The 25,432-nt window shown below is 31.5% G+C and overlaps 1 protein-coding gene across 2 annotated transcripts in view; it reads left to right on the top strand.

Annotated features, from left to right (window-relative positions):
- LOC108558257 (homeotic protein proboscipedia) overlaps window positions 1-20,938 on the top strand; it is a 48,509-nt gene extending 27,571 nt beyond the window's left edge. Inside the window, exons 2-4 of one of the 2 annotated variants that reach the window (XM_017915101.1) lie at window positions 15,064-15,072; window positions 19,018-19,160; window positions 19,219-20,938. In XM_017915101.1, coding sequence (XP_017770590.1) covers window positions 15,064-15,072; window positions 19,018-19,160; window positions 19,219-20,631 — 1,565 coding nt within the window. In that variant the 3' untranslated portion in view covers window positions 20,632-20,938. The remainder of the gene's footprint in view (window positions 1-15,063; window positions 15,073-19,017; window positions 19,161-19,218) is intronic. The other variant, XM_017915103.1, reaches the window with a different exon arrangement.
- The last annotated feature ends 4,494 nt before the right edge of the window (window positions 20,939-25,432 follow it).

Raw genomic sequence — 25,432 nt, forward strand, 5'->3', positions numbered from 1 at the left:
TAATATGAAATGTTTTAACATCAAGTTAAATATTTTTTTAAAAAATATGTAAACTTTAATAAATTTTATAATGATAATACATATTCAATTTAGTAGATTCATCTAGTAAGGTATGAAGTACAGCAAAACTTCACATAGTGCGGCTTCTATTAGTGCGGATTATGCAAAATAAATCATACAAAAGTATTACACAAAATTATTGTTTTATATACAAATTATCATTTTTTTGATGTATCTAGTTGCTTGAGATATTTGTAGGAACCTATTACTTGCACTATTACATAAAAAGTCATTGATTTGAATTGGATTTTTTTTTATAATTAATACATTGACGTCAATTTACAAAATTCTGACATGATTCTATATATTACAATTAATTAACAAACATTTATTAACCAATTACTTATTTTTTTCTGATTTTCTTTTCTTAATTTAATGCACCAGCAAAATTTTATGTAGTTTATGTACTTTATTTTCATTAAAAATATTTATTAAATTAAAATATTTAATGCTGAATTTATTTGTATTTTAATTTTTTTGTCGTTTTTTTTTAAAATATTTTTTGTTTATATTTTCTCATTATTTTTATTCTATTATTAAATTTTACAATTTTTATGTCTTAACTCTTTGAATCAGTGGTTCTACCATTGGACCACATAAAGAGTAATTATTTCCCGCAGTGGAAATAATTACTGTTTTTCAAATGCTAAACAAAAATTGAAAAATAATCGTAAAGTATTATACATTTTTAATCTAATTTATCCAAAAAAATCGTCAGTTTTAACAAAATTATTATTTCAAGATCATTTATTTTCATTGATGTTGTAAGAACTAATTATAAAATTATTTATATTGTAGTAAAATTTTGATTAACAAAGTTTAATATTATATCAAACGAATACTAGATGTATTAGATCTACACATAGAGCCAAATTTGCTAACTAACTCTTCAATTTTTTTTGTATACACCTGTGAAATAGTAAATATATAATCATAATCATTTAATCATTAGGTACACGTGATAAAACAATTATTATTTTCACAAATTATAAAATTCTTGACAAACATAGTGTCTTTTTATGTCAAATGTTTTACATTTGGACGCAAAAACCTATTATCCATTGTAATAGTCCAATTTTATCATTATATCAATATTATCAATATTATTTATATTATTTTATAATTCATTCAATAAAGAATAATTTTCAAAATAATTTATACAAAATATCTGATAGTAAGAAAATACTTAATAATGAAGAAGTTACTACAAAAATTGTTAAAATATTATGAAAATTATTTATTTGTCTATTTTATAACGGTTTAATTATAAAATAGACTTAGATTTATATTGATAATAAGCAACAACTAAATCGAAATTTGCATGCTATGAAACATATGAAAAACATAATTAATCTCATTTAATAATATTGTTTAACTATGGGCGGCTTTAAGTTGAGGCTTATACAATACGTACATATGTAATAAATAGCGTATGTTAAAAGTGTATAGAAAAGTAAATTTTATATAGCATATAATCTGATTTTCATAAGTTATATGTACAATTTACAATCATACCGTGTTCTTTTTTTGTGATTGTTGTGAATGGTGTCTGTTGCCATAGCCATCTTTCTTCGTTTCTTCGGTCGGTATCGCGTATATTGCAATTGTGGTTGTAGGAAGAGGACAAAAAAAATGGGAGGAGAGAAGAGAGAACATCGGATTTGCAATGTAATAAGTGGAGGCTCGGGCTTTGATATTGGGCTTTAAAAGCGGCTCTCCGAAGTGGATGATAAATTCGCGAACGAAGATGTATATATAGATGTGTATGTGTGTACGTGTGTTTGCGGGGGGTTGGGAATCATCAGTCTGAAGGGGGGTGGGGATCGAGGAGGCCTCTGACAAGCGACAAGAGAGCCGCAGGGTAAGCGGCCGTGACTCGGTGAGATACCGAGAGATGAGACCGTAGCAAAAACTGACATCTGACATCGCATCTTCAGCGCAACTTTTTCCCCGCACTTTTCCGTCCAGAAAGAAACATCATCGATGTAGCGCTGCGGGTTTTCCCTTCGAATTTTTTTTTTGTCTCCACTCTTGGCCGAAGGATATTTCTTCTTTTTTCTCTTCTTCGTCTTCTTACATCAAACCGGACCGAACCGGAGTTTCTTCTGTACTGCAAATCGAAAAGAATTCGTTGAGAAAGGGATAGAGAGAGAGAGAGAGAGGAAGTCGATCCATTTCGCGATGAAAAATTGATTAATTATTAGCATTTCGTAATAAAATTTAGTACGAGCCTTCGATATCTCCGCACCATCGAACATAGATGTTCCCCGACGGCGAGATGATAGTATTATTAATAGTTGGTGTCTGTTGCTGCAAGTCATCCTGCGTCATCCGACGCTCGCACACAGCCACCCCCGTTGTTTCGGTGATCGATACCACCCTCCTCCTCCTCCCAACAACCGCGCCAACCACCCATACTCTGACAGGGGGGTGGAGGGGTGGTGGAGTAGGTGATGAGAACGTAACGTTTCCCTATCATACCCCCTTCCATCTCCACCAACACCAACAGAAGCTTGTAGACATCCTGTGTCATCGCAGATTTTCAAATCCCTAACTGGATGCCAACATTTATTCCGCACCTTCTTCCACATTAATTACCAACCGAACCAGGATCCGGATCCCGCAGCTCCTGACCGCCGAACATGTGCTCCGAACCAACCCTCCCTCCAAACACACCAAACTTATCCAATTACTACACTCTAACCCAAAAATTACATAATAACTTATTCATAATGCGCATCTCCAAAAACGTAAATTTGCATTCAATTATAATTCCAACATTTTGTACAAAACTTGTTACACAAACATATTATAGAAGTTATTGGCAAGTATATCGGGAAACGCAAGTAAGCCACATACATTTTTAAGCAACGAAGGCTCAAGTACTTGAGAGATAATCTATGAAAATGAATGAAAAAAAAATAAATCTGGCACATTTTGTACCAAATTCAATGCACAACACATGTCCAGAAACTTGTATTTAAAGAATCCACGTATAGGTAACATACGTGGATTCATACGGAATAAAACTTGTCAAGTAACTTGTAGAAGGAAATACACGTAATATAAATATTAGTGCCAAATTAGTAGTAGGAAGCGCAAGCACAATTAAATTATTACTAATTCGGCACTACAATGTTTTTATTTTATAACAAATCTCATTACACAATACTTGTCAAGTAACTTGTATTTACAGAATGCTCGTACAAGTACATACACGTACACGTTATATAACTAGTAAATAGGAAATTACAAGTACTTATGATACAAGCTATGCAAAATACTTGTCAAGTAACTTGTATTTACAGAATTCACAAACACGTATTATACAAATTATTGTTTAGTAAATGGGAACGCGCAAGTACTTGAGTAAGAATCTATGAAAATCTATGAAAATATCGCTAATTATGTTCCTATAATGTTTTTATTTTATAACAAAATATATTACACAATAAGATAATGATTCACAAGTACTTAATTGACTAGCTATGAAAATCAAGAAAAATATTGCTATTTCGACCTATACAACGTTAATATTTTGTATCAAACTCATTGCATAACATTTGTCAAGTAATATTATGCAAGTATACACATTATTTAAACTATTGGCAATTACACAGGTAAACGCAAGTACTTTAAGAAACAAGCTATGAAAATTAGTAATTATAGCAAAGAAACTAAGTTAAAAATTACTTGGAAAGTATCACATTGTAAATTATCCGCAAAGTTATAATATTCTTTAAAATACTCAGTTATTTCATGAAATATCGCATGGTGTTAATTAATTAATTATTATTTCATACTCTACCTAGTTATTATATAAATTAACATCATTGTCCAATATAAATCATAACATATCTTTTTTAGTCCTAAAAACTATTTTACACTTTTAAATATCAAACTTGTTCACATTAATCTATTTATCTACAGATCTTATAATAAAAAAAACTTATCAATAAATAATAAACTGATGTTTATATAAAATTTAATAACATATACAAAAAAAAATAATTAAATTTGTCAAAGCAATTTCTTTCAAATTTTGTTCGTGTCGTCGTTCGTGTCGGTAAAAGGAAGAAACTTTGAAATTGGCTATTTCAAACTTTAAATTATCCGTGTGGCATTGTTCACTTTCTTATTAGGAATTCCGTGTTTCGAAGATAATATTAATTTTCTGTACTCTCGATCCAATGCGGAGAATCGATTCAGAAAATCATGTTACGTAAATTTCAATTCATGTTGGAAAATGTAGCAATGCGGACCTTCTCAGAAGGAAATAATTATCTCTGATGCACTAATATTACACGAGAGGTGAGTGACCGTGCTATATGGATTATTCAAATTTTTAACTTAGAAAATTATAATTTGTTGCGTGCACATAATATTTACGAATTTAAATATTATATACATATTTTTTGAGAAAAAAAAAATATGTAAAATTAATGACGTAATAATAATTTATTGGCCGTAATATTACACATATGTAATGAAGGCATAATTTTGTAAAATTAATGATCTCAAATTTCAATTTCCAAAGCAAAAAATGTTGAAATTTTTACATAAAAATAATGTAAATATTTCCCATCTCGCCACATTAATATAATATGTTGATTTTAATATGTATAAAGGTTTCTTGAGAAGTATTGATCAAAATGAGTGTAATGTTACAATGTAAAAAATAATTTCTTCTAAATCTTTTCAATGTCAATAATGTGTTGATTTTAATATGTATAAAGGTTTCTTGAGAAGTATTGATCAAAATGAGTGTAATTTTACAATGTAAAAAATAATTTCTTCTAAATCTTTTCAATGTCAAGTGTATACAAATTATGTAAGTAACGAATTGGATGACAGTAAAATTGAATTGACAGTTGTGACATCTGTCATGTTATGCAACTTGATTATTTTTCATCTTGCAGGATGCATTTATAGGATGATGATTTTAATATGTGTAAAAGTTTCTTGCGATGTAAAAATGATTTTTTCACCTATTCAATGTTAAGTGGACAAATTATGTAACTGGGTGAAAGTAAACCTGAATTGACAGTTGTGACATGCAGTAGTTACTTCATTACTTCTCATCTCGCAAAATTTATAAATTGATGAATGTATAAATTTCTTGAGTTAATGAGAAATGTTGATCAAAATTGGTGTAATTTTACAATGACACAAATATTTTCTTCTAAACATTTTCAATTGTATACAAATTACATAACTATGGAATTGGATGAAAGTTAAATTGAATTGACAGTTGTGACATGTGTCTTATAGTATACTTGATTATTTTTCATCTGTCAGTATTTATAAGATGTTGATTGTAATATATATCAAGAGTTCTTGAGCTATCAAAATTGCTGTAATTTTACAATGTATAAATGGGTTTCTTCTAAATATTTTCAATTTAAGGTGTACTACTTTCTGTAACCATAGATTCGGATGATAGTAAAATTGAAAGTTAACATATGTAACTATCACATTGGATGAAAGTAACATTCAATTGACACTTTGTAACATATGTCATATGATACAACTTGATTATTTCTCATCTCACAACATATATAAGATGATGATTCTAACATGTGCAAAAGTTTCTTGAGTTGTAAAAATAAATTTTCCTACATCATATCATTCAATGTTAGGTATACAAATTATGTAACTATAAAATTAGATGAAAGTAAAATTAAATTGACAGTTGTGACAAGTATCATATAGAAGTTAGTATACTTCATTATTTCACATCTCTCAGAAATTAGAAGATGTTGATTGTATTATGTGTAAAGGTTTCTTGAGTTAATGATAAGTATTAATCAAAATTGGTGTAATTTTACATTGTAAAAATGAATTTCTTCTGAATATTTTCAATTTAAGGTACACTACTTTTTATAACCACAGATTGGATGTTAGTAAAATTGAATTGACAGCTGACATATGTAACTATCAAATTGGATGGAAGTAACATTCAATTGACACTTTGTGACATATGTCATATTATGCAACTTGATTATTTCTCATCTCGCAACATATATAAGATGATTATTCTAACATGTGTAAAAGTTTCTTGAGTTGTAAAAATAAATTCTCCTACATCTATTCAATGTTAGGTATACAAATTATGTAACTATAGAATTAGATGAAAGTAAAATTAAATTGACAGTTGTGACAAGTATCATATAGAAGTTAGTATACTTCATTATTTCACATTTCTCAGAAATTAGAAGATGTTGATTGTAATATGTGTAAAGGTTTCTTGAGTTAATAACAAGTATTAATCAAAATTGATGTAATTTTATAATGTAAAAATGAATTTCTTCTGAATATTAACAATTTAAGATGTACTACTTTTTATAACCATAGATTAGGATGTTAGTAAAATTGAATTGACAGCTGACATATGTAACTATCAAATTGGATGAAAGTAGCATTCAATTGACACTTTGTGACATATGTCATATTATGCAACTTGATTATTTCTCATCTCGCAACATACATGATTCTAATATGTGGAAAAGTTTTTTGAGATGTAAAAATGATGTTTTTTCTATACCTATTAGGTATACAAATTATATAACTATGGAATATAACTGGAATTGACAGTTGTGAAATATGTCATATAAAATTTGGTATACTTTTGATTGTTTCTCATCTCTCAGAATTTATAAGATGTTGATTGTAATATGTGTAATGGTTTCTTAAGTTAAAGAGAATTATTGATCAACATTGTTTCAATCTTTTCAATGTTAAGTGTACTACTTTTTGTTACCGTAGATTCGGATAAAAGTAAAATTGATGTCTTACATCGTAGCACATGTTGATAGTGATAAGTGTTAAGGATTTTTGAGTTGACAATAGAAGTATTTTGTAATTTGTGTCTAAACTGTATGTAATAATTGTTGGCTATGTGTAATTGGCTTGGAACGATCTGAAATGGGTGTAATTTTAAGCAATTTCGAGTGACGATAAAGAAATAAAAATTAGGCAAGTCTGGAGGGAGCGTCGAAAAGGGGGAAGAAAATAATGAAATGCGCGGTGTGAGTGAGTGTGTGTGTGTGCGGTGAGGAAGGGCGGAGGATGAGCAAAAACGCGGCGAGGGACAAAAATCAGATGAAGTGTTGGCATCAACATTAGTTGGAGGAAGATAAGAGTCGCAGAGTTGGGGAGGAGGTTGGATATAATGATGTTGAAGTAAGGGATGCGAATGTGAGTGTGTTCCCGCAAGAACGGTCATCTAGATTGTACATGCTAATAGAATGACCACTGACCGCTCCGGCGACCAACCCTCTCGCCCCGAAACCGGAAGCAAAAACAACGAAAATGGATATATTTCCTTTTTGCAAGGTCCAGATCCTAGCCGGCGCCACCCAACCACCTCACCTCCTCTCCCACCACCACTGAACCCCCTCGCAACTTATATAATATTAAAACGAGATGGGCAGCGCAGATAGCGGAGAAAGTAATCGAATTCAGGAATGCCATCCAACCTCTAACCGAACCCCTCCTTTGCTTCTGGTGTTGTTAGTAACACCTCATACCATCCCCGAAACGTCGCGCCTCCCGTCGCGCAAATTAACGGCTCGTGAATTGATAATATTAATAACGCCGACCGTCGGATGATTTAAAATGGATAATTAAGTGCTGCACAGCTATTGTGAGCATACCAGGTTGTGTGTTGTTCAACGTTTATCGGCTTTTTAGGTGCAGCAAAACTGCATTCACATTACACACTACGCCAAAAAGCAAAGTCACATATATTAGGCTTACACTATTAAAATTGATGTTTCGACAAAAGTTTAACTACATTTACGTTTTAAACACAATTAGTTTGCATTACACAATTATCAAAACATATAATTTTAAATCAATTCCTAATAGCTTATGTATATATATAGAGGTGGACAAATGCGGCTCTTTTAATAAGTAATTGCGGCACGAAAATCTCACATTGGTGTCTATATTGAAAAATTTCATTTCACTAATAAAAATAGCAATTGTAAGAGTACGTGCGGCTCTCTACATTTTGTTTAATGGGCAAGTGGCTCTTCGCTGCAAAAAGGTTGCCGACCTATTGTTATCATATATTATTAAATATCAATTTTTAATAATTTGTGTATATTTCTCATTATTAAATTAATAAACTGTACATCCTTTCTAATTATATCTGGTTTACGCCAAGAAAATGTACTTTTACCTAAAGTATTTAAAACAATAACTCGCATAGTGCAGTTTCAATAAGTACGGATTGACTACAGTACGGTTTGAAAATTTCAAAACAAACAAAATTTTAATTAAGGAAAACAAATTAAAAAAAAAATGTATACAAACTTATTGTTTTTTATTGCATCTATAATGTCACTTTTCATGTTGTTGCTGTTTATATTTATGCAGTATTAAAGTTCTCGATTAGTCCGGTTTTAAGCAGTGAAGAGCCGACTATCCGCACTAAGCGAGGTATTGTTGTATGATATGTACAATTTAAAGAAAATATGTAGTAGTTACTACATTACTAATACAAATCAATTGCCATGATACATAATACACAAAATATAAATGGTCTTAAAGCCTCGTTATTTTTTAAGCAATCGACATACATTTTCTTATTGACAAGTGTTAACAGTGAGAAGTATTAATTACACAAAGTTATTACAAAATAATTAACTTAACTTGAAATGATATAAGCTTTTTTGTCATTTTTTAATTAATAGATTCTTGTATTTTCTATCATTCATTCCATTTCAATTGTCTATAGAAAAAAGCTTAGCAAATTTCAATATTTATAATAAAAAAATAAACTTGAATACAATATAACAAAATTTACTATCTTACTCTGTTTACTATAATAAATATTCAATATTACAAACTATTAAAATTGATGTAATTTTCAGTATTACTACGAATATTTTTAATTATTCAATACATCAAAATAATTAATAAAATTATCTTAAATCTAATTATTTATTGGAGAACAACTTTTTGTTAAAGTCAATGAAAAAACATTTTTTCAAAAAAATATAATAGAAATATTTTGTATGAATGTTACAAAATCAAAACCAAGTATTGAAATTATAGCAATAATATTGTAACTAAACATGAATTATTTTGATTGTATAGTTAACAAACAACGTTAATTAAATTGTGCATATAATGAACTTGGCTCTAGAAGAGTTTTTCAATTCTCGAAGAAGCGTAATTCATAATATTTCCATTTGCATCATGAAAATGCGGAAAAAGTGAAAGAAAAAACGTTGACTTCTCCTTCAACATTTTTGTATTGAGAGAAGTTCGCATTATGTCTTCCCTTTTTTAATAATGGAAAAGAGAGAATGCAAAACGCGAGTAGAAGAAGAAGAAGAAGAAAAAAATGAGCGGAATAGAAATGCTAAAGGGAAAGAGAGATGAAGAAAGCGCGGTGCACGGTCTGGTATATAAGAGGAAAGGCGGGGGGCGGCAAGAATTATCCGGGGAGCTCATTTATTCCCCCAACCCCCGGCAGTAAAAACCGTAAAACTTTTAAAACATTAGAGATTCGAAATAAGAAAAACAAATTCCTTGATAATTTGAATATGTGGCTGAAGAAGTAAATCTTTCGCTACAAGATGTTTTTATCGTGGCGGCTTCGCTTCGCTCTGTGCTCTCCTCTCTCTCTCTCTCTCATTCACCATGGGGTGGTATAAGTGTCCCCTCTGCACCCCCGTACACGCGGAAAAAGGGGGAGCGGCTAAAAAGCCCCAGTGCATGCAGATTAAAATCCTCCGCCGCAAACGGGAGTTAAATATCGTTGCAAGCCGACCGCCGCCACCCCCAAACCGTCTCTTACTCACTTTCATCTATCTTTATATCTTCCTCTCTCTCTCACTGCTTTCGTCCCCCTAAAACCCCTCGTATAAATCTCAGCCAGGTCCCACGATAATATTTAACTAAATTCTTGCTCCATATAACTTGCCAACCTGAATCTTTTTTAAGTGGCTGTTAACTCGAAAACCGTACATCATCCACCTGAAAACTAAATTACCGATTCCTCGTAAAACACACACGTTCCCTGAAAACTCAACTCAAAGGATCTTTCATCTCCTACCTCCCTCACCCGAACGACGTTGCTCACTGTTTTCTCTATTTTTTTATTTTATTTTTTTTCCATCCATCTCTCCAGAAAATTTAGTTTCTCTCGCATTTCCATTATTTCACTTTCAACAAAAGAATAAATTCCGGCGACCGGACGCCGGAAGCGCGGGATACCGGAAATGGAAGGAGGTAGGGTGGGTTTTTGGGTGCTGCAGCCGCTTCGACAACCCGACGCACAGCAAGTGGGGTAGTGTTGTTGCGTGATTGACGTATTCCTCATCAGTATTCCGGCCTCGTGATTGGACAGACGGAGCTGTCAATCAAAAAACTTTGTACTCCACCCCCATTTCCCGGCGAGCCTCCACCTCTCTCCACCGCCATCCCTTTTTCCCCGCCGCTCCAAAACCCGAAACATCCCCCCGCGCTCGACCGACCGCCCACGAGCCACCCACCCACCGCCGCCGCCGCGCGTTTCCATCCACCACATGTATTGGAATATTTTTATTTCCAAACCTCCTCCACCTCCTACTATGCACAACCCGCCACCCCCACGCGCCATTCGCTTTTTAATACCTCGCCACCGCGTATATTAAAATTAAATGGAAATGCGCGCTCCTCCGAAGGGTGGAAAATTCAATTCACATTTTAAACGATTTTTAAAACCAGTTTAAGTAACTGATGGAAAAGGCAGAAGGGAATTTGCCCGCAGCAGTCTCTCCTCTCCTCTCATTTCACCGGGCTTTCCTTCTTCTACTTCCTCCCCCTTCCCTTCATTTTTTTGGCTCTGTTATTTACCCCGCGTTTCCATTTTTTTTACTCTCTCTCTCATCCCCCAGCACTCTAAATCGATAATTTTTAAATGATTCCATTTTAATTTTTCATCCCTCCAACTTCCAGCGATACAGGAATTACGACAGAATCAATATTGAAATAATTTCGTACACGATTTACCGACCACACCAATTTTCTTTATTTACTCAATTTCACCAATCATTTAAACCTATATAGTAACAATATTTATTAACAAATCACTACTTGATACTTACTATACTTCATATCAAATAAATCGTAATGTTCAACTATCAAAACTACCATTTCTACTAATATTGAACAACTTAACAAATTTCATATCAAGTGAATCATAACGTTCATCTTTCAAAACTTGCATTACTACTAATATATACAACTTAATTCAAACGAACATGCACAAATTACTACTTGATACTTACCAAATTTCATATCAAGTACAACTTAAAATGTACATATACTTGTTTCATTCTCTATTTAATCAATTTCCTTTATGATTGGAAGCTTCAAAGTAACAATTTTATTTAACAAATTGCTACTTGATACTTTCCAAGTTACATATCAAGTAAACTATGGGGTGCTGTATTCGGAAAGTTAAATTAATTGCACTTCTAGTAATATTTATTAAAAAGTAATTGTATTAAACTTTACTTACAAATTAATATGAAATATTTGTTACTTGACAAGTATGACAAAACTGTTCACACATATTAATGTATGTATGAAAATAATCAATTTTGATTGTCAATTGTAATACTAAATTGAAAAAATTATTAATGTTTCATGTAACAATTTCTAAAAATAAAAGTTTGTCATAAAAAAAAATTAGACAGAAATACTTTAGTCAAACACTTGTAAAATTACTAAATTCAATAATGTTCTAAACTAATGTGTTTCAATAAGTCTATTAAATCATGTATTTAATTCTTAAATTATCTCTAGTATTCATTCTGTAATATAAAGATTACTACAATATTTATGAGTATATTAATAAAGTATTGATTTTTTTTTAAATCTTGTAAGTGATAAGTTTACATGTAAAGTATTAAGTGGTTATCATAACATAAAATTATAAATAGGCCGACGTCGGCGTCCCAGTCCTCTCAAGCTGATCCTCGTCCTCTCATCCTCCTCATCCTTGTCCTCTCCTCCTCATCGGCGTCGTCGTTGTCGTCCTCATCGTCGTAAATTATATTGTGGAGGCGAAGTGAATGTTTGTGTGTGGCATAATCAATGTCAAACTCTGTCATCAGCTGATCCCATCCCTCTTCCTGCAAGTGTTTGCTTCTCGTCATATCATATTCACCGCCCTAATATGCTCGCTCCAAACTTAACTACCCTCCATATCACATAACGGCTGCCCATTTTTTATTTAAACATCGCACACACACACACACCCTCTCTCTGTTTCCCCCCCTCGAGGGACTGTTTCAGGCATTTACTGATGTATTTAGAACTCACTTCTTCATTCTTGTGCACTTCTTCCCTACACTTTCTTCTCAATAACACACTTCAAACACTCTTAGATTTTCCTTTTATTTTCTTAATAATTATAACTATATTTGTTGCAAAAAAATATACAATTTCATAAATAATTGAAAAATTATACGTTTTTCTATCCCTTTGCTAATAAATTAGATTTTAACAAGAAAACAAAGGATAATTTTTTCATTACTTTCATTGACAAATTACAACAATATCTCTCATAATCAGGCTTCTATCACTATGGTCCGGTTTGAAAAGTTTAAAACAAACTAAATTTTATTTGAGCTAAATTAAATTCTAAAAAAGTAGTACACAAATTTTTTTTTTATACATAATGATCGTTTTTATATTCATTACACAGTCAAGTCCTATTTTTTTTGTATATATTTACTTCTGGTTTCAAATAGTTCGGGATATTAACGGAACCGGACTATGCAAAGTAATTTCTGCAGTTTTTATTTGAGGTCAATTTTAGTAAGAAAAGAAGGGATACATTTTTCACTTTTACTCATTGACAAAGTTCAACAAAATCTCTCATAATCCGGCTTCTGTCAGTGCGGATTCACTATAGTCCGGTTTGAAAATTTTCAAACACACTAAATTTTATTTGAGCTAAATAAAAATGATCGTTTTTATATTAATTACATAGTCAAGTCTTATTTTGTGTATGAATTTATTAGTTATTTCAAACAGTCCGGGATATTGATGAAATCGGACTATGCGAAGTAATTGCAGCAGTTTTTACTTTAGGCCAATTTTAGTACGAAAGGAAAAGATAAATCTTTCAATTTTACTCATTGACAAAGTACAAAAATATCTCGCATAATCCGACTTCTATCAGTGCGGATTCACTATAATCCGGTTTGAAAATTTTCAAACGAAATTTTATTTGAGCTAAATAAAAAATTGTCGTTTTTGTATTAATTACACAGTCTAGTCTTATTTTGTGTATAAATTTAGTAGTTATTTCAAACAGTCTGGGATATTAACGGAACCGGACTATGCGAGGTAATTGCAGCAGTTTTTATTTGATGGCAATTTTAGAAGAAAGGAAAGGATAAATCTTTCACTTTTACTCATTGATAAAGTACAAAAATATCTCGCATAATCTGGCTTTTATCAGTGCGGATTCACTATAGTCCGGAACCGGACTATGCAAGATAATTTATGTAGTTTTTAATTGAGACCAATTTTAGTGAGGAAAGAAAGAATACATTTTTCACTTTTACTCATTGACAAAGTACAACAATATCTCACATAATCCGACTTCCATCAGTGCGGATTCACTATAGTCCGGTTTCAAACAAACAAAATTTTATTTGAGCTAAATATGATCGTTTTTATATTAATTACACAGTCAAGTCTTATTTTGTGTATGAATTTAGTAGTTATTTCAAACAGTCCGGGATATTGACGAAACCGGACTATGCGAGTTAATTACTGTAGTTTTTATTTGAGACCAATTTTAGTAAGAATATAAAACTATTTTGTGTATAAATTTCGTTATTGTTTCAAACAGTCCGGTATATTAACGGAACAGGACAATGCGAGGTAATTGCTGTAAACTCAATTCATCATCGTTAACGATATTTCGAATAGTAAATACCAGATTTTTGTATGTGAACAATCAATAGTCTTTGATGGATATGCGGCGATATCGAAATCCAACCCTGACATATATGTACTTTTTTTATTATTATATGGGTCGTAAAGTATTTTATGTTTGTGTTTTGGTTACTCAATAAACACATCTTCTATCCCTTATTTTATGAAATACATATACACTTATATACACATAAATATTATACTACGCTAGAATACAAACATTGCAAATAAAATATTACACAAACTCAATTGATACTTAAGTATCATCAGTTCTATAAATACTTTTATAAAAATATACAAATAACTGAAAATATTAACAGATAAATGTTTCAAATATTAGAAATTATTCATCTTTGACCACAAAAAACACATTTTACTCTGTAATTCATGAAAAGTACCAATTACATATACATCTATCTCTCGTTTTACACAGTTCTTTCTTTGCACGTTTTTGCTTTTATTTGGTTTAAAACAATTTAAAATTAAAAAATAAATATAGAAAATAATCTGTCACTCGTTTTACACGGTATATTTTTACACGTTTTCGCTTTTACACAGCCTAAAACAAATTTAAATTAAAAAATAAATATAGAAAATAACCTATCATTCCTTATACATGGTACTTTTTTTACACGTTTTTACACAACTTAAAATAAATTTAAACTAAAACTAACTATAGAAAATAAACCATAGCTCATTTTACACGATATTTTTTTACAAGTTTTCGCTTGTACACAGCTTAAAACAAATTTAATTTAAAAATGAATTTAAAAAATAACCTGTCTCTTGTTTTACACGGTACTTTTACACGTACTTTTTTACACGTTTTCGCTTTAACTGAGTTTAAAACAAATTAAATTAAAATTAAATGTTGAAAACAACCTAACACGATTCTACACGTTTTTCTATTTACTGTCTAAATCTTCAATGCTCATTATCCTATCTATAAATTCAATGCATAAACTGAAAATTAAGTAGTATTTTTTCTCTTAATATTTATTTTTTTTATTTTTATTTTTATTTCTATTTTTTTTTACTTTCTCGTTTCAGATAAACGAAGTACAAGAAATAGAAGAAGTAATGCTTTGATCTCAAACATCCACAAGTATTTTTGTCAAATTTGATAAGTAATAAAATTTATTTATATTCTTCTTTTAGAGCTTTCATTCTTATAATCAATAAATTATTATTTATTGATTTATTGAAGAAAACATTTACAAGTATTCCTTCTAAGCTTAAATATTTGGTACTCTTTATTAACAATATTAGAACAAATTATTAATATTAGTCTAATAATCTAAACACAGACGAAGTAATACCTAGTATAGTACGGATCATTGACAATATCCCGCACTGTTTGAAATCGGATTAATCGAAGCCTTTAAAAGCGTATAAATAAAATACATGACAATAAATGAGAAGAAAAAAACAATATTTTATAAATAGAAAATAATTGTGTACTAATTCTTATAATTTGTTTTTATTTAATTAATTAGAATTGATCGAAACCGCACTATGCGAGGTATTTCTTTATAAGAAATGCAAGAAATGATAGAACAAATATCGTCAACCCATTCAAAACTATATTGTTTGTTCAGATTTATAAAAGATTCCTTCTAATTAACATCTTTGAAAAGTTTGAAACATTATTTTATTTAACTGATAATCTTAAATTAAATGATTCATTTTTATAATATTTATTGATTGATTATTTTGTATATTTTTCAACTTTTTAATGTATTTTTTTTTATTATTGAAAATATTTTTATATCTATTTACAAAATAAATGCTGATGAACTTGTATTAAAATAATTGTACGAGATGTACTTAAATTAAGTCGAGTTTTTAATACTGCTATATATATTTTTCATAAATGGTGTCCCAAAAAGAACTGACATTTTAAATTTGTCCCCATTTTTTTCGTGGTAAAACCAGAGCAGAGATTTTTATATGCTGTCATTAGTAAACATTGAGGTTAAGTTATCGAAAAGTGGACCTAACTTCTTCGAAAATGAAAATGTCATTACTGTCAATGGAATTTGATATTGTGAGATGATTTTAAACTTTTTATAACCTAAAATTAATTATATGGATGTGTAAGTCATGTACTAATGAAACCATGCAGTTATTGCAAGAAAAATGCAATGATCGTGTTATCCGCCAAGATCATGTGACTTGACAACGTTAGACTTCTTTTTTGTCTATCTTAAGGATAGAGTGTACATCAATAACCACAAACCACTGAGGATCTGAAACATGAAATTTGACACAACATTGCCAAAATTTCCAAAGAATTATATCTAAATATAAGGAAAATTTCATCAAAAGAGTGAACATATGCTGCCAAGGCAAGGGCGATCATTTGTCAGATGTTTTGTGTCACGTATAACCTCAATATCTCTACTTTGTAATACAGCAAAAATATTATCAATTATCAAATAAAAAATGTGTTTTATTAAAAAATTAAAATATCAGTTCATTTTGGGACAACTTCATAAGTGCGTATATTTTATAAAACTTGTTAAAACAAGACGATTTCAATTATGTGATCTAATTAATCGACTTTTATAAATTACATTTGATGTTGTTTGTACCATAAAATTAATAATATTTCAAGTAATAATTGCATACATTTTCGTTGTGAATTACGTTGGAATGCGCGCATCTTGTTTACGAAACTCGCATGCGCTTTTATTTATGTGACTACACATCAATTGCCCTATAATTGAATTTGCTCAAAGCGGAATATGCAAATTGCGTCATGCAAGGATCACATTTGGCTGCTAAAGTTATTTATTCTGCGCCTGCCGCTATTACATCGTACAAATAATAATAATAACACGTCTTTTTCCTTCGCGTTTTACTTACAACAAAAATAATAATAAAAACGCATATAAATTAAAGAATTATTTGTTTGTAACAATGGTGCTGCGGCATTATTATCCTTGCAAGATCTGCAATTAAATGGAAATAATTATTATTACCGGGCAATTTGTTAAATTTACTGCAGATAAAAATCCGAAGCGTATTTCGAAAGGATTACAAAAAAAAATATAATATGAAACGTTGAATAGAAATAATGCGCGGAGAAAAAGGAAACAGAAAAAAGTTTCGTCGTCGGTTTCCGGATCACTCAACGACTAGAGGAGACGTATTGTTTTCTTAAGACACGGCCTGAGATTTATTTTCGGATTTTGGCGAAAGAAAATATATATGTATAAATACGATTCGAAATATGTTTATTAATATGTTCTGGGATGTATTTTAAAATGAATGTTTTCGTACTGTTTTGATGAATATTTAACATTTAAAAAAGTCAAAATGTTATATAAAAAGGTTAAATTTGTATACTAATAAAGTAAATAATTTATATATCAATATTATTTAGTATAAGACAAGTAATTGAAGCAAAGAAATGTATTAATTCGAATATTTTATATGAAATATGATTTTATACCAAAGAAATGTCAATATTTAATTTAAAATATTGAAAACAATGATTAAAAATCAACAAAACTTTATAGTTGTGTGAATTTTGCTAATTTCATATGTATTTATTTGTTTATTGGTTTTGGGCTTAAATTGGTTTTGAATTTAAATAGTCTGTCATACACGATACTTGCCAAGTATTTGTATTATATAGTGTAACTACTTTCATAAGTACTTGTTTATTGATTGTGGAAGTTTTTCTGAAACAGTCTGTCGACTTGTATACATACGTGATATGTCTCAAGTACTTGTATTATGTAGTAGGCTTTTTCATAAAATAATTATGGAGGTGTAAACATTTGGAATTAAAAATTTCTCTTCATTAATTGGATTAATTTTTACATTAATTGATTCTCAAAGTTACTTAGATGCAAATAATGTTTCATAATTATTTTAATTTATATGATTAACACAATTTTAATACTCCATAAAATTAGATGATCGATATTACATTACTGTCATATAACATTTCACGTAACCTCAATAGTTAACAAATGGTGAAACAAAATGGTAACGCTTCTTTTATGACAACCTGAACAAATACAAAACACTGCATCCATACTATTCGTGATGTGAAACATTCCTATCACTCGTACCAACTTCTGTTAGTTATCATAAACTTCGATTAACAGTTAACTGCAATTGATACTATACGTACATCATACTAAGATTTATATAACTTATAGCATGTATGCAACACAATATTTACAAATGCTATAATCAAATTCAATGACATTCAGAAAAAGTTATGCAATATCTCTCAATTGCTACAATGGATACATCATACTAACAAACATTTATGATATTATAGGATGGCTGCAAAATAATATTTACAAATGCTATACATCAAATTCAATGACAGTCAGAAAGAGGTTATGCAATATCTGTCAATTGCTACTATGGTTACGTCGTACTAACTAACATATATGTTACTTGTAGTATGGATATAACATGTTGTACATCAAATTGAATGACATTTACAAAGAGGTTACGCAATATCTGTCAAGTAACTTAACAAGTAAAATTATATATTAATCAATTTGACTTTAAGTAAATACGCACACAGCAATACTTTCCAAGTAAGAAGTTATTACTTAGCAACTATTGAGATCTACATGGATTATAATAATAAAGAATGAATATATTACTTACAATAACATATACTATATTATTGATGCTTTGATATTTGCTTTTGCATTGGTGGAAACTCAACTCTTCGAATATGGCGAATATCAAACCCCCTATCTGTCTGTATATTTGCATGTGTGTCTGAGCGATCCAAAATGTATTTGGGATGAGGATGAGGGGCGGCAGAGAATGAGGGATTCGAGAGCAGGAAAGTTCTGTGCGGGAGAGACAGTGAGGCGTTATTAAATTTCACCTGGTGACACATGTTGACGTACTTTGTCACCTAGGAAACGGATGGGTGGAGAGATGCGGAAGTTATATATATATACTTTATGCGGAGAAATCGCAGCAAGTACTGAAGTTTGGCATTCTTTCTTATTTTCGCAGAGAACGGCTTGCCACGGAGATTGCGGACTGCATACACTAACACCCAATTGCTCGAGCTGGAGAAGGAGTTCCATTTCAACAAATACCTTTGCAGGCCGAGGCGGATCGAGATTGCAGCGTCCCTAGATTTAACAGAAAGACAGGTAAATTGATTAATTGATTGGGTTGCGAATTGGGTGCTTATTAATTTTGGTGTTTCAGGTGAAAGTGTGGTTCCAGAATAGAAGGATGAAACATAAAAGGCAGAGCTTGGGGAAGGGCGGAGATGAGGGTGACGATAAGGATTCGGTTACTAGTGAAGGCGGGAAAAGTGGGAAGATCTCGGATAAGTTCCTGGACGATGAGATGGCTAAGAAGAGCTGTCAGGGATGCGAGATGCCGACTGCGGGATTGTGCGGGACGCAGCACGAGGATGTTCCTGATATCGGGGCGAATAGGGGGAACAACAATAATACGCCGAGCGCAACCAATAATAATACTAGCTTCAACAACAATAGTAACGGGGCTAGTTCGGTGGCGAGCTCCGGGTCTTTTGATAAGATGATCGAGGAGGATTCAAGGTCTAACGAGGATAGCGGAGCTGTTAGGATTCCTAAGAAGGTCACGGTGAAGGTGGAGAACAGGAAGAGCTCTCCGAACGTGGATAAAAAGACGGCTTTGAGTAAGACGTCTCCGAAAGATGGTTTGCTGGAGCCGGCGAAGGCCGCGACGAAAGTGTTAGCTCCTGGACACCCGAGTCCTTTAGGTACCAGCATGATTTATCCGCCGTTGCAAAGAGCGTCTCCGACGACGGCAACAGCTATTGCCTCAGCAACTGTTACGATACAGAACGTCCCGAACACCATCCCACCGTTCGCAGCAAGAGGTTCCAACTCCTTCCCAAATCAGTACCAGATGCCGCAGCAGGATTACAGACAATCGCAGCAGAAACCGTACATCCAAACGACCGGTTACAACACCGGAGAAATGCAGTACGACGTTGGAGAAGGACAATCTTACGTTAGGAATCAGGGCAGGATGAACGCCAGGAACAGGCAGAACTACGGCTACCAGAACCAACAGCACTACTACAACTACAACAGCAAGGAGTATCAGATGAACAATCAGAACTACACGCAGGGTTACGAGAACTACAACCATTACGCGTATCCATCGACGGGGATGTATCCCAGCGAGGTTACCGAAGGAATGAACGCTCATCACGGTATGAGCCACGAAGGCTACTACACCAACAACGACAACATGCATTCCATGCACAAGGTGCAGAGCGCCGAGTATCCAGCGAAGGTCGGTTACTACGAGAGCAACAGCTACAACAACTCCTCGGCCACAGAATCGGCAACCTACATGCCCACGGAAATCTATCCTAATGCGAACAACGCTGCTGCTGCTGCAGCCACCGCCGCCATAATGACGCCACCAACAAGTGTGCAGACGGACTCGAGCGACAACTACTCCAACTCCAACTTCCATCAGTTCTATCCCACCGAGCCCAACCAGCAGACCCAGCCGCAGCAACCGCAACCGCAGGGCGACAACAGCAACAGCTCCTCGGACTTCAATTTCCTCAGCAACCTGGCCAACGATTACACCCCCGAATACTATCAAATATGATTCTAGTGCAATCCCCCAAAAATAAAAAAACGAAATCCCCCCAAAAAATAAACAGAACTCCTTGTGATTCATCTAAATATCTAAGTAAAGAAAAAAATAAAATAAACACACTCACGCTCTAACCAAGACACCCTGTATAAATAAGTGATATGATGTAGCTGTAACATATAAAAAAAAACAACTAGACAATCCTTGCTTCTCCTTTGAACTTGCAGTTCAAGTAAAACAAATTAAACAATCGGATTATCACCATCATTATGATTATTTCCACTATTATTAAACATATTTGACTGTACAGTAACTTAGTTCATACTATCATCGTCTCTTGTTTATTATTATTATTATTACTACTATTATTATTATAATTATTATTTCATTTTTAAAAGTTTTGTTACGACTAATTTCTAAGCAAATTTTATATGTGTAAATTATTATTGTAACCGGAAGGCCTCGTCCCAAAAAAAAGAACACGGGTGACGGCTTCAACCGGATGGAAGGATTAGTTTAATGTAAAATGTATTAAATTTAGGGCAGTAGTGATGAAAAAGAACAACTTTAAAAAAAAATAATGAAGAACAACTCGTTGTAAATAATTCTCGCAAATTTCAATGTTTATAATTAATTATATGAAAAACGAACAAAAAAAAACAATATATGTATATTATATGAATATTGAAACCTTGTACAGATCGGAAACACCACATTCGACACACGGATCAGACGTGCAGAGATGGGAGTATAAAGAACACGTACACGGATATAAAAAAAAATGAAAACACTTCACACTTGACACACCCAAACAAACAAAAAAAAATACATACACTCACACGTACACACATTTAGCAATTTGATTCTATGAAAAATATATACGATTTTAGCTTTAGCCTTTTCTGTCTCTGACTCTTTCTCTCTATTTATATTTAGATATATACGTCTCATCTTTATTTCTCTTTAATTCTTACATTTTTCTTTCTTTTTTGTTTTGTTGTATTCGTTTTTCCCCGTTTCTACCGAATTACATATTTATTAAAACAACGCATCGCCCGAATGATGAAACGCTTCGGATACGAGGGGGCGGCGGATGGAAATATACATATTGGAAGTCATAGAATGGGAATATTGGAAATAAGGTGTCTGACATTGATGAATTACCCGGCGAGAGTTGAGTGAGTCATCCTCCAGTAACCCCGCTCGTCATCCGCCGTCGTCCCTGAAACAACCCTCCTCCAACTCCTCTTCCACCACCAACAGAGACCGGTGCAAACACACGCTGAAAAAAAAAATGCTGTAGTGAAATTTCAACAAACTCCCCCGAAATCCACTCAGGAGTACAAACACGGTGTCCTCCTCTCTTCCGTCAGCAATCGAAAGCTGATTGTACAAAAGCGATTATTAATTGATTGCAACAACTGCACTATTCAAATTTGAATTCAATTTAGGCATCTGTGATGACACCTAGTGCCGAAGTACTGAATTCTACGCAAAGCGCCATCTATTGATGGTAAATTTACCTAAACTTCAAGCCAATTATCAGATACCTTTAACACTTATATAATATCTTACAAACTGTAGTATTTGAACTATTATCGTTGCTATCTATGGCGCGAAGATTTTCAAATTCAAACATTGTTGTTATTATTTATAGAATGCTATTGCTCATTTAATTCTCTTTTTTTTCAGTATATTACTGAGATACCTTTCACAAAACTAAATAACTTATAATAATTATACATATAATAATTATTGAAAACCGCTTGTTTTGGAAAACAACAATAGACGATTAAAGACAGGGCCGTCTTAAGAAATTTTACGCCTATGTAATGCGCAACTCAGAAAATACACTTAATGGGCCCTGTGGTAAGAGCGGGTTTTATTACAACAACTATTAGAATCCTCAGAGATTTACAATTGGATTTGGAAATAATTTTCCAATATTTATATAGAATTGCAATTATGTGTAAAAGTAACATCAATTTAATAACAAAATTACTGTCAAAAAATCATTATCATTTAACTTACACATAATTATATATTTAATTAATCAATAATTGTTAAGTTTTGCAAATTTAAGTTTATTACGGTAAGTATATCAAAACTGTGTATTATTTGTAAACATATTCATCTCAATTTCTTCTTGAAAAAAATACAACAGCAAATGAAAATAAAATCTTATGTAAACTATAGAGAAATTACTAGTTTGTACATGAAACTATACACATGTTTGAATTTAATTCAGCATGGTGTTAATGAATTCGACATTTGGCGACACCTTTTACCCAAAAATTGTCAGGGTTTAATTGATTGCCATATTTAAAGAAGAAAATACGTTTTCTGTTAAGGGTTGAAGGTTTCTGACAGTTTCACCTTGCCTGAAGTTTCTTTGTAATACCATTATTAAACATACATACGCATGCTCTTAATATTAGGACAGCGCCACTATGTGTGAACTATATACATGAATTATCTACCAATAGATGACTAGATCTGGTTATGTAACAACCGTAGACACAACTAAGTAGAGATAGTTGCATATAGTTAATATATTATTTTCGTTACCACGCACGTCGCATAAGACGAAATATTTAATGCTGCTCCTCTCATGACAAGTTGCATAAGAAAATATTGAAATAGTTTTTTTTTGTTATAAATAAAAAAATAAACAATTAAAATTTTGTGTCAATTTTATTCTATTGTAAACATTACTATAAATCATTTTTCTGTATTCTTTCGTAGATCGTAAAGTAATTACAGAGATGAAATTAATATGTATTCTTTCTTTTAACATCATATTTTATTAATGATATTGTTCAATATACTTGTATGAAAATTAGTTATCTTCAATTTAGTAACATATAAAAACTAGTTTTATCTCTAAATTGATTCATTACAATCAAGTGACAATCAAGAAACATTTGTTTCTTTCAAAATACTAAATAAACTGTCTACATATATAAGAAAATCAAATATTGAAAATTATGTTTATTTCAACGTTCACAGATGGAGTCACCAACATATTTACTTCCAGTCTATATCGCAAGCCCGACAACCGAAAGACCGTCTATTGAAATCCCGACGTTTGAAATCCCGACTGTATCAAAATCCCGACATTCGAAATCTCGACTGTATTAAAGTCCCGACGCTTGAAATCCCGACTACCATAATCCCGACAATCAAAATCCCGACTGCCATAAAAATGTTATTGTAGAAATGTATAATAATAAAAGACAATGTCGGGATTTCGATATAGTCGGGATTATAGTAATCGGGATTTTGACATGTCGGGATTACAATATAGTCGGGATTTCGGTTGTCTGGCTTGCGATTGCCACCGATGTACTTCTAATCAATCAATTAGCACATTTTAAATAACTTGAAGTATATGGTTAACATTTCAACAATACTTAAGTCATGTATATTTTAGAAAGTCGGGATTTCGATACAGTCGGGATTTTGATAGACTGGATTTCGGTTGTCGGACTTGCAATTGTCACCGATTCACTTCTAATCAATCAATTAACACATTTTAAATAACTTGAAGTAAATAATTAACATTTCAACAATACTTAAGTCATGTATATTTTAGAAAGATGTTTAATAATGTGTCAAATATTACTTATTAATACTAAATCTATCTATTGACAAAAACAATATGATTTTCCTTTTCTGAATTTAAATGAAACTTATTGTCAACCAATGAAACAACAGGATTTTCTTTTTCTGAATTCAAATTTTACGTAGACAAATTTTCATAGTTCTAACCATTAAACACAATTTTGTTGCTGTGATACAATTAGTTTGATCAAAAGGGAAATTGACCTAATTGATTCAAATGAATAAAATAATACAGAAAACTATTCTGTAAACAATGAATATATATTAAATTGTGCAGTATAGAATAATGTTATTCACTATATATAGGAAATATTTGCATATTAGCAATTAGAGTTTATACAAAAACCGACTTTTAAAAATTTTCGAATCTCAACTTTTCTACAAAACTTGTTTTCGAATTTTCACAAAAAAAATATTGCTCATACGGATCTATTGCACAAACAAAATGTACATCGTCTTTAGAGCATCAAATGAAATGAACCAAATTATCTTCATGTTCTTGAAAATATTTAATTGATTTTTTCAATAAAAGTTGTAATTTGTTTTTCTTCTTCGCTTATGTTTCATCATCGCATTCATCATCTATTTAATAATTTGGATACAATCTTGATAATATTTGTCCAAAAACTTAATGGAGCTAGTGAAAGAAATAAGCTAGTTTGTCTAAACGTCTGTGGATTTTCGTAAATTATCTAAAAACCTTACTAAACTAAAACCTTACAATTAATTTCAGTTTGCATTATTTTTTTTCAATTAACGTAGCAGAGACAATTTTGTGTAAACATTCATTAATTTTTTAGTTGGAAAACGCCAGTTTTCTAATTACATATTTTTTCTCTAAAAACCGATTTTCAAAAACAAACAATATTAGTAGAAGGTGATAAATTTTGAAGAATAATTTATTATTTGCATATAATAAATGAAAATAAATATTATTTATAATTCAATAAAACATGTCCACAGTAAACTAATTAACAATAGATGTTTAGATACAAAATCACTGAAATTTATAATAACAAATCTTTTTAATTAGATTTACTATCCTTTCACAATTAAAAGCAACAACCAATGAAGATTAAAAACTTAATCCTTTCACAAAACGCAACATTCCCATAAATCTCACGGCCTGAAACATTACTCAATAACACAAAACCATATTTCGACATAGAACTAACTAACTGCGATTTAT

The sequence above is a fragment of the Nicrophorus vespilloides genome, unplaced genomic scaffold, assembly GCF_001412225.1.
Source record: "Nicrophorus vespilloides isolate i.1.1-1 unplaced genomic scaffold, Nicve_v1.0, whole genome shotgun sequence".
Lineage (NCBI taxonomy): Eukaryota > Metazoa > Arthropoda > Insecta > Coleoptera > Silphidae > Nicrophorus > Nicrophorus vespilloides.